Raw genomic sequence first — 14060 nt, forward strand, 5'->3', positions numbered from 1 at the left:
AACAAATTTAAATTACACAAGGATGATTTTCCCCAAACAAGTGACTTGCTGAAAATCATGATCGTATTATGGTTTGCTATGCATATTGGTCTTGTAATAATCTAATATCATTTTTAAAAAGCTCACTTTCAATCAATTGCATTCCATGTGACTAGATTACATGTATGAGATAACTGACCCATAGGATAGTGATTATATAAGGAAAATAACATAAGCATATTTTACAACCCAACTTTTTGACAAAATGTCTAGATTTGGTGGCTATAAAAGAGCTGTTATATTACTAAATTCTGCCAAGCAAATGACAAGGATCCGTACCATATTATTTCATAAAACAAATAATGTGTTGCTCTCATTGTGATAACTTGAGAAATATCCATTCAAAGTCACTAAGCAGTGGCTCATCTTGGCTCCATGCAGTTACCGAAGTTATCACATGCGCTAATTTGGTCAAATGCAATCAGAGTCACACATTATACATGTTTAAATGTACGTAATATTTACATGCCCTACATGACTTTTACTACTCTCACTTGCATATAAACTGCATTTTATATATAAACTAAGTACTTTGTGCTAAATCAAATTATTTTGATAAATTGAAGACACTTCAGCTGTGAGTACTGTGCTTGTATACATGTAAGACTACTTTTGGTTTCACAATTTCACCATCATCCCTCTATACACATGGTAATAGTACATATTTTGCAAAGTAGTATATAATTTACAACAAAAAATACCAGTGTGTATTCACTGTACAACTGTACACGCATACATGCATTTAGTGTAGTGGAATGATATATTTAAACAAAATATACATGTATTTCTACCTATTTTTTTTCTTGTTTGTATCACAAAATAGTTAAATATCATAATACTCTTATCGACGGCCAGTAGAAGAAAAATTACCTGTGTACCAATGTAAAAGAATTTCACATCTGTGGCTAAAACAGAAATATCAAGTATAATGCTAATCCGGGGGGGGGGGGGGGGCAGTCAAATGTATTGCTGTACACATGCGTGACCAAAAAAACATGTTTAAAGGGGTGTTTTTTTTCAGTTTTGGACGAGAGCCGTGCGTGCACTCGTTAAAGGGGAATGAAACCTTTGGAACAATTAGGCTTGTGTCAAAACAGAAAAATCAAAGAATAAGAACAAAGAAAGTTTGAGAAAAATCGGACAGATAATGAGAAAGTTATGAGCATTTGAATATTGCAATCATTAATGCTATGATGGAGATCCTCCCATTGGCAATGCGACAAGGATGTGTGATGTCACATGTGAACAACTTTCCCTTTGGTGGACTATAAAATACCCCCAAAATGTGTCTTTTTGCTTTTTCTTATGGTGATACAAACTATTTATCCATGATGTATTCTGTAAAAATCTGAATCACATGCCCTCCTATAGAAAGAACACATGATCTACTGATAGATGTGATAAAAGAGGTAGTTTAAGTGAAATATAAACTTAAGTAATGGGGAGAGTTGTTCACAAGTGACATCACACATCTTTGTCACATTGCCAATATGAGGATCTCCATAGCATTAGTGATCACAATATTCAAATGTTATAACTTTTTTGTTATTTGTCCGATTTTTCTCAAACTTTCGTTGGTCTGTTTCTTTGATTTTTCTGTTTTCACACAAGCTATCTTGTTCCAAAGGTTTCATTCTCCTTTAAGAGTATCAAAAACACTGATTTTCATGAAAAAGGGTGATTTTGAAAGACTGGTCAATGGTCAATCGCACATGTATTTTGGGTATACTTTTTTCCAAAGCTTTTTTTTAAGACTAGCCGAACGTGTTTAGGGTATGTTTTTTCCCCCAAGCTTTTTCCCCAGGGTCGTATAAAATGTGTAAATAAAGCCCGCGAAAAAACTTGTTTAGGGGGTTATTTTGCACACTCGTTTTTAATAGGGGTGTTTAGAAATAATTTGGTCACGCATGTGTACAGCAATGCATTTTACTCCCCCCCCCCCCCAAATGACATTCCAAAAACACGATCCACAGGTATCAAATATTCAGCCATATTCACATAAAAAGAAATCATCTATTTGTGATCATTTTGAGGCAAGTCTTGAAGAATGTCATGGGAATGCAATTCGTCAGATGTTTTAGTCGTCTTTTGCAGTCCACACAGGCAACTTTACTTGCCATTATGTAGTCTGTGTAACCATTGGAGCCGGAAAATTGTGTCCAAAGCTTAAGATGGACAAGCTGTTTTGAATAAAAAATGGTTCGATCCCAAAGCTCTGCTCATCATGTTCTGAGGCCACTGTATGTAATGTAGCTTGACAATTAGCCAGGATAATTCTTATCTTCAAGGCCATAACAACTGAAGGCGTCTGTTGCCAGAATCAGAGACTAACAATCGGCCATCTTTAGTGACAGAGACCCCTAAAGGTTCATCCAACTGGCCTTCTTCGGTACCATGCCTTCCCAAGTTTAGTGCATACGATCCTGAAGGATTGAAGACCTCAATCCGATGGTTTCCTCTGTTGGCCACATAAATGTAACCCTGAGAATCTACTGTGATTCCACTGGGACAGTTCAGATCACCAGGACTCGTTCCCCACCTACCAAAGCGGTACAGGTATGTACCCTGTGATGAAAACACGTTGACGCAGTGCTTGAAAGCATCAGTGATCAGAAGCTCTCCTCCTTGCGTAAATGCTATGTAAGCAGGATTGCGGAATTGGCCATCCCTCTCGCCCTTCTTCCCTATTTGCCGCAAAAATTGGCCCAAAGGGTTGAAGACTTTCACGCAACCATTGTTGTAGTCACAAACGTAGATGTTGTCCTGTTTGTCACACACAATACCCATGGGTGTATCAAAACAATAATTTGAGTGTCCACGAGATCCAAACTGCTTGAGGCACCTGCCGGTACTGATTTCCCACACCTGGATCTTGTGATTGAAACTGTCAGTGATGATTATATGCCCAGAGCTGTTTGAACAGATTCCTTTGGGGAATTGCATCTGCCCTGCACCTGCACCCTTGCTCCCCATTTTCCGCAGCAGGCGACCTTCCTCATTGATAATCATTGCACAATGCTCGAGCTCGTCAACTACAGCAAAGCAGTTGTTCAGTTTCTCCACAACGTGAACCCCAACTGGTCTCTCAAACAGTTGCCCAATGATGGAGACTCGCTGCTTTTGCGATGGACTGGAACTTTGAGCACCATTAGAAGTGAATGTGACCCACGGCTGAGAGGGGTTGTTGGTATTGGCTGAGCTCTGAGGAGACGGTACATCTGCAGTGGATGAAGGGATACTTGCGCTAGAGACATGAACACTTGATCTTGGTGGGAGAGGAGGGGCATCTATTCTGGTCTGAGAGATGGCTGATGGTACTGTGTGTTGCCGTAACAGGATGCTCCTTGGGCGATCCACTGAGGGCTGCTCCCCTACAGATGAAATTCTTGAAGTTCCTGGTCGACGAGGAATGGGAGGAGGTTGGTCACTGGGAGTAGGGTTTTGTTGAGAAGTTGATACAGGGACTGTTGCTCCAACAGCATCCATCGATATGTGCCTGGACAACCGTACAGACTGTGATGGGGCTGGAATACCTGCAGAAGGTATTGGTTGCGCTGGTTGACTTAGGGGCTCAGACAACCTCCTATTCGCTCTAGAATGTTGCCTTGCTATACCAGCTGCTGCATCTGGTGTTACAGGGTTAGCAGGAGTGACCACAGGTGATGAAGCACTGGCATAGGGACTCTGAGAGAAACCATCCCCAGAGGATGGAGCAGAATTGCCTTGTGAAAGACGTCCAGGGGTAGGAGAGGAAGAAGTACTGGAAGATGTTGCCGGAAAAGACCTTGCTGGATCAAATGGATTGGAAGGTGAACTCTGTGAGACGGTTGCACTTGGAATCATAGTAGGTCTCACAGCCTGAACAGACTTTGCTTTGTCCGTGCTGATATTCAAACAACCATACGCTTGAATACTTATCGAGAGTTGTCGTTGATTTGGATCTGTAAAGGCTACATTACAAATCCGTTGATCAATGTTCAGAGCGTATTGTTCAATTTGTGATAAGTAGCCCCTGCACAGACTGAGTAAGTTGATCAGATCAGCTTCTCTGGGCTCTGCTGATGCTGTCAATGCATGTCGCATTTTTGAAAAGTCAGTTTGCAGCTTTTGGAGATACTGATAAGCGCTTGCCCTTTGACCCTGTATGAATGCTAGCTCTTCCTGTCTGGCACTTGCCAGTATTTTTATTAACTGATCTCTACGAGTTTGTAGGTCACGAGTCCTTGCCTCAAAGGCACTGTCAACCTGATTTTTAACAGAAAGAAACAGGTCCTCTGTCTGCTTTTCCTTGTTATCGATCCTACTAAGCTCTACAGATTTCTCTTGGAGTTTTCTGGCCAACAGTGCAATGGAGTTCCTAACACCCTCATTGATTGCAGGTGGCCTGCTGGGTTCTGGCCTTGCAGGAACAGGTGGTGAGGACTCTTTCATGCTCACAGGAGTAGGCGATGGACTGCTCTTCTGTTGGACATCTAACAGTGCCAGCATAGTGAAGTTATTAGGTAACTGCGCAGGACCGTCACCAGGACAGGTGTGTTCCTGCCTGCACTGAGGACACTGTATCCTGTTTCCTTGGTTCAGCATGTCCATGCATTCCAGGCACAGTGTGTGTTGGCATGGTAGTAGCTTGGGCTTCCGAGAGGAAGAAGTGAAAAGTTCCAAGCACATCGGACATTCAAGCAACCTCTTGATTTCTTCAGCCATTGTAATGCTACAGTATGTATTTCTGAGATTTGTTGCAAATAAATATGCAGAAATGTCACATGATATTTAGCGCAAACTGTACAATCTCAATTATTTTTTTCTTCTAATGGTGTTCAGAAGCACTGCTGTGTATCATGTGAGAGCTTTTGTTCTATTGATGAAAAAATAAGGTTACTGTGCAGTTCTCAATGTTCCAACTAGTTTGAGAAAGTAATTCTAGGAACTACATCCAAATGACACAATGGTGCTTCTGGCTTCAATCCATTAACAGACAGCTCGCCACATTAATAATTAGGCCGAGCAATTGGCTTCGGTTAATGATGCTTGTCCGGCAGTCTCTTGACCACATTCCCGTTGACGAGTCCGGCAGGAAACCTCATCATGCATTAACCAGGAATCTACGATGCAATGTAATGAAGGAAACAGCTGGCTCTTCCACAGCAACTTTCCCAATTAGAAACCTCTGCAAGGAAAAAGAAAAAGGAAATGGACATATGAGTTGGTGTCATTTTGCTAAGGTCACTAGAGGATATAGCAAAGGTGATGGAAAAGGACGCAGAACACTTCTCCTGCATGCTAATTGCCAATTTACTCATTGTACATGTACATAGAATATTTCACAAAGCTGTTTGTAAATTTTACAGTGCGTCCAAGAAAAAGGGTACTGGGATTCCCTTTTTTTTTTTTTGTTGAAATTATAACATTTTATTTACAACTTCATAAAAATTAAGTTATTCCTCCATATTTTGATAGCTAATTTCAGACTTTGTAAGCACGTTAAACATAAATGAGCAAATCGAGTTTGAAATTTCAAGGTCAAAAACGGCATGCCCACTAAAATTGGCCAAGATTTCTTTAACGATATATGATGATCGTGCTTATTCAACCATTGGCTCATTTAGCATTTCTAGATCACTGATCACTAAGTGGATTAAAATTCACATGCGTTTCTGATACATGTACATGTATGCCTCAATATTTGTTGTAATCTGCCATGCGTGAAGCCGTGAACAAATTTGCTTAGTTTTTGGTCTCAAAGAAGACATTTTATTGTTACTGTGAATGTCAACTTTATAGTAAAAATAATAATTGTGAAATATATCTCTGAAAAGTGAGAAAAAAAACCCTGTTTTCAAACTAAATGAGAGAGATGTACATGTACATGTAGTCCACTGTTCACTGATAACACAAGAGGGAAAGACTTTCCTTAATTTACATGCGCAATGTACCCTTATCATTGTATTCTGGTGATTGTTCCAACAAAACAAAATTATTTCACAAGGGGTAGATTTTATCTTTAATTGGCGGGAATCAAATTGAAAATCTGAATTAGGCAAGGAATTACATGTACATGTAGCACTTGTGTGGTGAGTAACGGGCAGCATTATAACACACAACTCAGCTTTTTTTTTTCCTTTTCTTACAAGGAAGAAATTGTTGATTTTTTCCCCAACAGCAACTATTCATCACTTCTTGCGATTCAAATTAATTACACTTTTCCATCTGCTCTGTACATTAGTTACATGTACATTATGTTAAATGAATTTTATTTGATAATTGGTGTGTGTATGACTAGTGCACATACAACTTAGGCATTGACTGTCTGTGGGGCTTGTTTTACCATTGATAACACAAATATCAGAACAATCAATAATATAAATCAGCCCTATCCCTTACTACATGTACCCGCAGATGAGAGTTGGCATTAAATCCTCAAATCTCTCAACAACCATTAATTAGAATGCACTCCCTCTCATAAGCTGATTCACACTCGTTGGTTTAGTCAGTCGGTGAATGATGTGATTGTTGGACGACATTGCATGTCCAAGACTTGTGGTCTCCGTGTCACACATTTTTTGGTCTTCAGTTGATAGATTTTGTGTAAAATGACTTTTACGAAATTTTCAACTCGCATTTCATAGTTCCCTGTTTATGAAATATGTGTGTATGTGTAGTAGACTCTTGGGAATTGATCATATCGAGTGGACATATATACCCATGAAAATATTGACTAATATACAATGTATGTCATTACACACTATTACTAGTGTTTTATCAAATAAACAAAGTTACCAAACTGTAGATGAAAAAAAATCTCTCTCAAATGGAGGTAAAAGTCACAACAAAATTGAGTTTGACTTTGGTCTTTACACTCATACTGTAGTTACAGTATTTACATGAAAGTGTATATCTTTTTTTCCCTTGTAAATGGTATCGTTATCCCCTCAACAGGAAACTTGACATCAATACATTCCGTACCAATTCAAATCAAATCCAGTTCAATTGGTCAGTGTTTTAAAGAACATGCAACAATGATTTTGACTTACATTGTACATGTACAGCCAATTGCAAGCTTTTATGTTACGGGGGCCCTGATCTAATAAAGATCTATTGCTTTGAATAAGGCAAAGAAGGGATTTACTATTAAAAGTGATGACCTGAAGCAAGTACATGTACGTGTATTCTTTTATTCATAACAGGTGTAAACATATTTGAGGAAATGCAATTCCTGTAATTACATTTCAAAACAAAATGTTTTGTTGTAATCCAAATCACCAACCATGTCTCCATCAGCAATCATGGAACACTCTAACTAGTTTCAGTGTATAATAACAGTGTCAGTTGTGTCTATGCACCATATCTTCCTCTCTGTTCCACCTCTGCACAGTGAATGTCCCTGACCTTACACATTGCACAATGCCACAGGTTAAACCTGTGGAAAAGGAACTGTCTCTGTTGTGGTTTGGCAATAAAAAGAGATCATTTTACTAAGAGTGAAATCCTGGTCAGTCACTGAAATGTTTCCTTCCTTCCTCTGACTGGCTGAGTGATACGAGGTGGGAGGTGTGTTCATGCTTTATATTGAAAGGCAGAAACGCTTCTTGAAAGGAAAAATGTATGGTAACTTAGACCCCTGTTACATACATCTAGAAATTTGGTGGCCCTAGGCTCGACCCGTCGCGATCAAGAGAGGGGAGGAAAAATGATGTGTTGTAAACAGGCGCTTTTACTGACCAGGGGCCCATTGCAGAAAGAGTTGCGTTTAAACGCAAGCCAAAAAATCAATTGCAAGTCCCAAATTGGTTGAAAATCAAGTTGCGCATGATTTTTAGAGTTGCGATTGATTGCAACTCTTTCTGCAACATGCCCCTGGGGCCTGTTGCAGAAAGAGGTCTGTTCGCCAAGCTAATCCACTAAATTCTCGTCAAGGTATCCCGGCTCCGGGCCACCAATTTCCAGATGTCATAGGTGCAAGATGTACATACACAGGCGGCTTGACGTACATGTACTGGATATGCTATTTTTTATCGTTGGACCGGACTGAGCCAAGTACACCTAAATTGAACTAGAAATACATTGTAGGTATAATAAATACCAAACATAAGTTATTGCTAAAGAACATTAGAATATGTTGATGTCACTTGAAGATTCATCATGGAAAAAGAATCTCAAAGCAGTTCCAGTCTGCTTCTGGGGCCTGTTTCATAAAGGACTTGCAACTATTGTAACTTTGCCGTAATGGCAACTACCATGGTAACAGGGCTCAGCAGCCAATCATAATCAAGGTTACCATGGTACATGTAGTTGCCATAATGGCAAAGTTACAACAGTTGAAAATCCTTTATAAAACGGGACCCAGCCCAGGTGTATGTGTATTCACACCAAAGTGCAGGCTTGAGGCCGGTGTCGGAGGTGACTTAGCCTTCAAACTCGACGCATGTGTATCTTGGGCCTTAGGTGAACTGTATGAAAGCAGCTTGAAAAAATACAGTTCAATTGAATTCCTATAGGAATCCAAAGTCGTCAGTGTGAAAGGAACAGAAATTAATTTGAATGTGTATTCACACCTAATTGCAGGCTTGAGGCCAGTGTCGGAGGTGGTTTCAAACCCGACGCATGTGCATCTTGGGACTTAGGTGAACTGTATGAATGCAGTGAAAAAATACAGTTCAATTGAATTCCTTTAGGAATCCAAATTCGTCAGTGTGAAAGGAACAGAAAAAAATTTGAGAGAAATGTGACAAAGAATGACTTTTTTTAACCATTATTTTTTTAAGAAGGTCACTCAGACTACATGTAATACTTATATGTCAAGTGTATTGTCGATTGTGGCAAGTGGTATGGGTCAAAACTCATTTGCCATCGGCTGAATTTTCCGAAAACTGCATTTTCCCCCTTGAAAAGTATCTTTATCCTGTATGAAAGAATATACATTGTAAAAGCAGTTGCATACAGATGTCGTACACAACCAAGAAAAAAAAAAGAGCGAAGGGTAAAATTAGTATTATTTTTGGAATATACAGTATGTGAAAATCTACAATGTATCACAAGATTTGAATTTTGTACCGGTAATAAAAATGTATAATTTTTTTTCTTGCTCGCTTTGTAAAGTTCTTTTTTAAATTAAATTTTGCCCGATACGTCATCTTGCCCCCCCCCCCCCTCATAATTTTAGGCTCATCAGTTATTACACCACTGTATAAAATAATGACATCATTGAAAGTAAAAATTTTGAATGTGGAGTAAATTGAGTTCATTCTCTTTTTCAAATTGTTTATGTGGATGTGTTTTTATTTTTCAAAGGTGATATCAATTCCTCTTTGACTCTTGTTCACGAATAAAAAAATGCAATGAAATTTCAAATGACTGAAAAGTACATATCCAGGGTCCTGAACTGACAAATGATTTCCTTTGAACTTTTTCCAAACATGACATTACCTATCTGAACAAAGTATGTCAGAGTGAAGAAAAGTGCATTTGAAAAAGAAAGCAGAAATGAACACAAATGTAATTCCCATCCATCATGTGTGCTTGTCATATAACATTTCCGGCCTGATTTGTGTACATTTCCTTTCATATATTGTATCTCTGTCGCTGATGAATTGGATATGAAGGGGAAAAAAGGAAACATATCACGTATCATGAGAAAGAGGGATGCTATGGTATCTTTCATATTTCCATTTATTTATTATTATTTTTTTTTACTTTGAGATTGAAATGGTGACTGCACTTTTCCAGAGTACAGACTATAAGGCAATTCCAAAGTGCTCTTAACTTCTTTGTATATACTGTATGACCCACTTCTATAGTTTAATAACACAACTTGTGTAAAGAACGCCCATAATAAATTATTAAATTTAAAACTGATATTCTATGTGCACATGATCAATACTTTCCCATAACATATACAGTAGCTGCCTTTTTCTCTCTCAGTTTTCCCCTTAGAAATATCTCTAATACAATATTTATGTTTGCATTTTAAAAGTGTGTTTGAAGTAAATGTGTGCAGATTCTGTGTACTGCTCACAAATGCCACATTACAATATACGAAGAAAGATTGTAATTTATCGTGTTACCTATAGATATTGGACATTTATAATTCTACATATTTCAATCAATGGCTGGGGTTATAAACTGCCATCATTCCTGAAAAAATAGGCAAATTAAACAAGCATAAATACTGAAACCATATCACCCAGATAGGATGTATAAAGAGTTTCGCCTAATTTCACAAACAAGTCGCTAGATATATGTACGTATATTGTCTGGCCGTGTTTGTTACGTCAATGAGCCCAAATCTACATCTATCAGTACAATAATAGATATTTACTCATATTAGTACAAGAGTGCATGATAATTTCTGAAAGAATATGCCATGAGGATTCCAAAAATGGCATTAAAAATGAGGACGGATGAACTACTCACATCTTATGACTGTATTTTTAGGACCCCAATATACATTCATTTTGAACTTCCATATTCTTGTCATCCATATCATTAAAGGGGAATGAAACATTTGGAACAATTAGGCTTGTGTCGAAACAGAAAAATTAAAAATTAAGACCAAATAAAGTTTGAGAAAAATCGGACAAATAATGAGAAAGTTATGAGCATTTGAATATTGCAATCACTAATGCTATGGAGATCCTCCAATTGGCAAGGATGTGTGATGTCACTTGTGAACAATTCTCCCCATTACTTTCCCTTTGATGGACTATAAAATACCCCCAAAAAATATTCTGTTTGCTTTTTCTTATGGTGATACAAATTCTTTATCCATGATGTATTTTAATAATAATCTGTATTACATGCCCTCCTATAGAAAGATCACATGATCTACTGATAGATGTGATAAAAGAGGCAGTTTAAGTGAAATATATACTAAAGTAATGGGGAGAATTGTTCACAAGTGACATCACACATCTTTGTCGCATTGCCAATGTGAGGATCTCCATAGCATTAGTGATTGCAATATTCAAATGCTCATAACTTTTCATTATTTGTCCGATTTTTCTCAAACTTTCGTTGGTCTGTTTCTTTGATTTTTCTGTTTTCACACAAGCTTTCTTGTTCCAAAGGTTTCATTCTCCTTTATTAAAGTACAAATGGATATTTGGATTGTTCATAAAGCCCCTTTTCAGAAGATATGGAATCCACTTCATCAAGGTCATTTTGATATGCATTGTAAATTTCGAATATCCAAAACTTGTTTCACTTTTTATTTCAAACAATTTATGATTCAATGATGCAATAAAAACGTATGTATTGTTATCATGGACAGGTCTTCCACTCACTATTTCTCTTGTATTCTATCACATGAATCAGAAATATTTTAATTTTCAGATTAGATTTGAAACAAAGTATGATCATTAGGTGGGCTGATGAAGTCACATTCCCAAGGCCCACTTTCCTTTTTCTTATGATATCATATGAAATCGCAAATGTTTCATATTTTCATACATGTACATGTGTGAAACAATGATATGCCTCCCTTAAAATGAAATAAGGTGCAGCAATGAATAGCCAACACACTAAAATCAGTTGTCAGTCCAATTTTTATAGTTCTTAGAAAACAAATGAAAATAATAATTTCATGTAATAAAATACAAAAAAAAAAACAAGTGGGGGATATGACATCAGTTTGCTCATTGAATATTCATGAAGATAGGCCTAGAACTGTTTCACCGGAATAATGCAAATCTTTAAAATGTTATGGGCTTTCATCCCGTTCTCAAATCAAAATAAAAAATATAAATATAAAAAAAAATATAGTCAAAGGAATCAGTCATAGAAAATGTTCTACAATCATTGCTCAGCTTAGTGTTAAATAAAAAAATCAACGCATCCACGGCCAAAGCATCATGTTGGTCATGATGGTGTTCTCACACAGATATTGCCATTCCCAAATTCATTTATTTTTAAAGGAAAAAAAATGGTCTGTATTTCCGATCAGGACCATCACATCATGCTTGATGCTTCCTTCTTTTAAACCTGTCCTGTCTATAATTCATATAGATTACTATCATAACTAATATGAACAAATACAGGATAGCTTGAGCTATATTAAATTCCAAATTATTTTATCATGCGATGAATGCAAGGAATGCTTCCCAGGGAGTGGAAATTGTGCACTTTTCGTTCGGGATTGAAATGAATCCAATGACCGGGGTAATAATATGCTGTAACGCGCTTTGAGCCATTCTGGGAAAAGCGCTTTATGAAAATTGGCTATTATTATTATGTCAGTCTCTAAACTTTTGTGTGTCCTCCCCCCTACATGTATCAGGAAAAACACACAGACAAAATAGTATGTATTTCGAATGAACATGATGAAAACAAATAATGACGCCGAGTAAATACACTACGATATGACATATGATTCAGTGCATATCACATGCCAATGAATGGAATATTGATTTGAAAGGGGGCTTTTGGTACGTGCTTGTGTGTGGCAAACTGTCAAAACTCATTATACCGTATACAGATAATACTAGTCAATGAATGAGTGAATGATAATTCTCTGTGGAGTTACGTACGAGGCGTTTGTTGGCCTCTGTTCAAATTCAATATTGAACCCCTCAAAGAAAAATGCCGGGGGGAAATAACGGTCTTATTGTAATAAATTAAAGAAGAGAAATGCTTTTTTTTTTCTTGTACTTACTATTTCCAGCGTTATCTCGTCGTCAATCGAGTACGTTGAATGTTATTCTATAACGGCACAGCGAGAATTCAACCTCCGAGAGGTAAAATGACCAACTCCAACTGCCCCTAGCTCTGGCTGCGTTTAGTGCTGCATGTCCCGTTACAAACTGTGTGGGGATGACGTACGGCGACATTATACACCAGCGATTCGTAAAACCGGAAGTGGTGTGTGGGGGGCTTTGTTTATTAGGTCATTCCATTTCAGAGTGGGGGATTCGCGTTTGAAAAGCGATAATAGTTTACATCAATGGGAAATGAAGGATGCGATATAATCATGCAGCATTTCTCCAAATATTGGACTCATCGAAACTTGAATGAAACTGCTATAAATTTGTTATACGCTTTCCATTTAGAGACTTGGAGAAATCGAAGATTCCCCCGTCCAAATTGGGGCGATCGTATTTTCCGGGAAGACCGTCTAAACGGGAACGTTTAGCCCTTTTTGGCCGCTGAATGAACCCAATTTTGACGATGTATCTTTCATGTCCGGATCGCGCGTACCGGTAATTTTCGATGGATGCCGGATAAACTCTTTCTTTCTCTCTCTCTCTCTCGTCTAGTTACATGTAGGCCTAATTAAAGGGATGGCCCAGGCTGGAGGTATTCATATCTCAATGAATATGGTATAATTCTTAAAGCAAAATGCTGAAAATTTGATCAAAATAAGATTATTGAATAATTGAATTTTAAAGATTTGCATTCTTCCGGTGAAACAGTTCTAGGCATGTCTTTATTCATTAGATGGGCTGATGATATGTCATATTCCAACTTGTTCTTTTGTATTATATGAAATGAGGTTTATTCAAATTTTTTCTACAATTAAGAACTAAAAAATTGGATTGACAACTGATTAAGTGCATTAGTTATTTACTGCCGCAACTTATTTTATCATAATGGAGACACATAATTTATACATGCATGTATGAAAAATGAAACATTTATTCCATGTAATAACATAAGAAAAAGGAAAGTGGGGATGTGACATCATCAGCCCACCTAATGAATATTCATGACAATGTGCATACATGGAGCTATTATTGTAATAGGTCTTTTCACAAAATATTGATAAAATTTCAAATTCAACAACTTCATTATTTGTTTTCCGATTTTGATGAAATTTTCAGCATTTTGCTTTGTGAATTTTACTCTATTTATTTAGATATAATCTCAGCCCGAAAAATCCATTTAATTAAAGAGAATTAACTTAAAATGTGTGGGAATGTTCCATTCCATATGATTACGAGGAAAACTTAAGTACCATTGTGGGGGAGATGGGTATAAAATGAAGTGTATTTTGTTTTTGGGGACGACCTGGTTGGCCTATAATGCTTTTT

The 14060-nt window shown here is 37.4% G+C and overlaps 1 protein-coding gene across 1 annotated transcript; it reads right to left on the bottom strand.

The window, feature by feature from the left end:
- Positions 1-1696: 1696 nt before the first annotated feature.
- Positions 1697-12839, bottom strand: LOC129280766 (RING finger protein nhl-1-like). Its single transcript, XM_064111791.1, has 2 exons — positions 12686-12839; positions 1697-5206 (listed from the first exon to the last, which is right to left on the bottom strand). The coding sequence occupies exon 2, from the start codon at positions 4741-4743 to the stop codon at positions 2323-2325; it is 2421 nt and encodes an 806-aa protein (XP_063967861.1). The 5' UTR covers positions 4744-5206; positions 12686-12839; the 3' UTR covers positions 1697-2322.
- Between the last annotated feature and the right edge of the window lie 1221 nt (positions 12840-14060).

The sequence above is a fragment of the Lytechinus pictus genome, chromosome 17 (assembly GCF_037042905.1).
Source record: "Lytechinus pictus isolate F3 Inbred chromosome 17, Lp3.0, whole genome shotgun sequence".
Classification (NCBI taxonomy): Eukaryota; Metazoa; Echinodermata; class Echinoidea; order Temnopleuroida; family Toxopneustidae; genus Lytechinus; species Lytechinus pictus.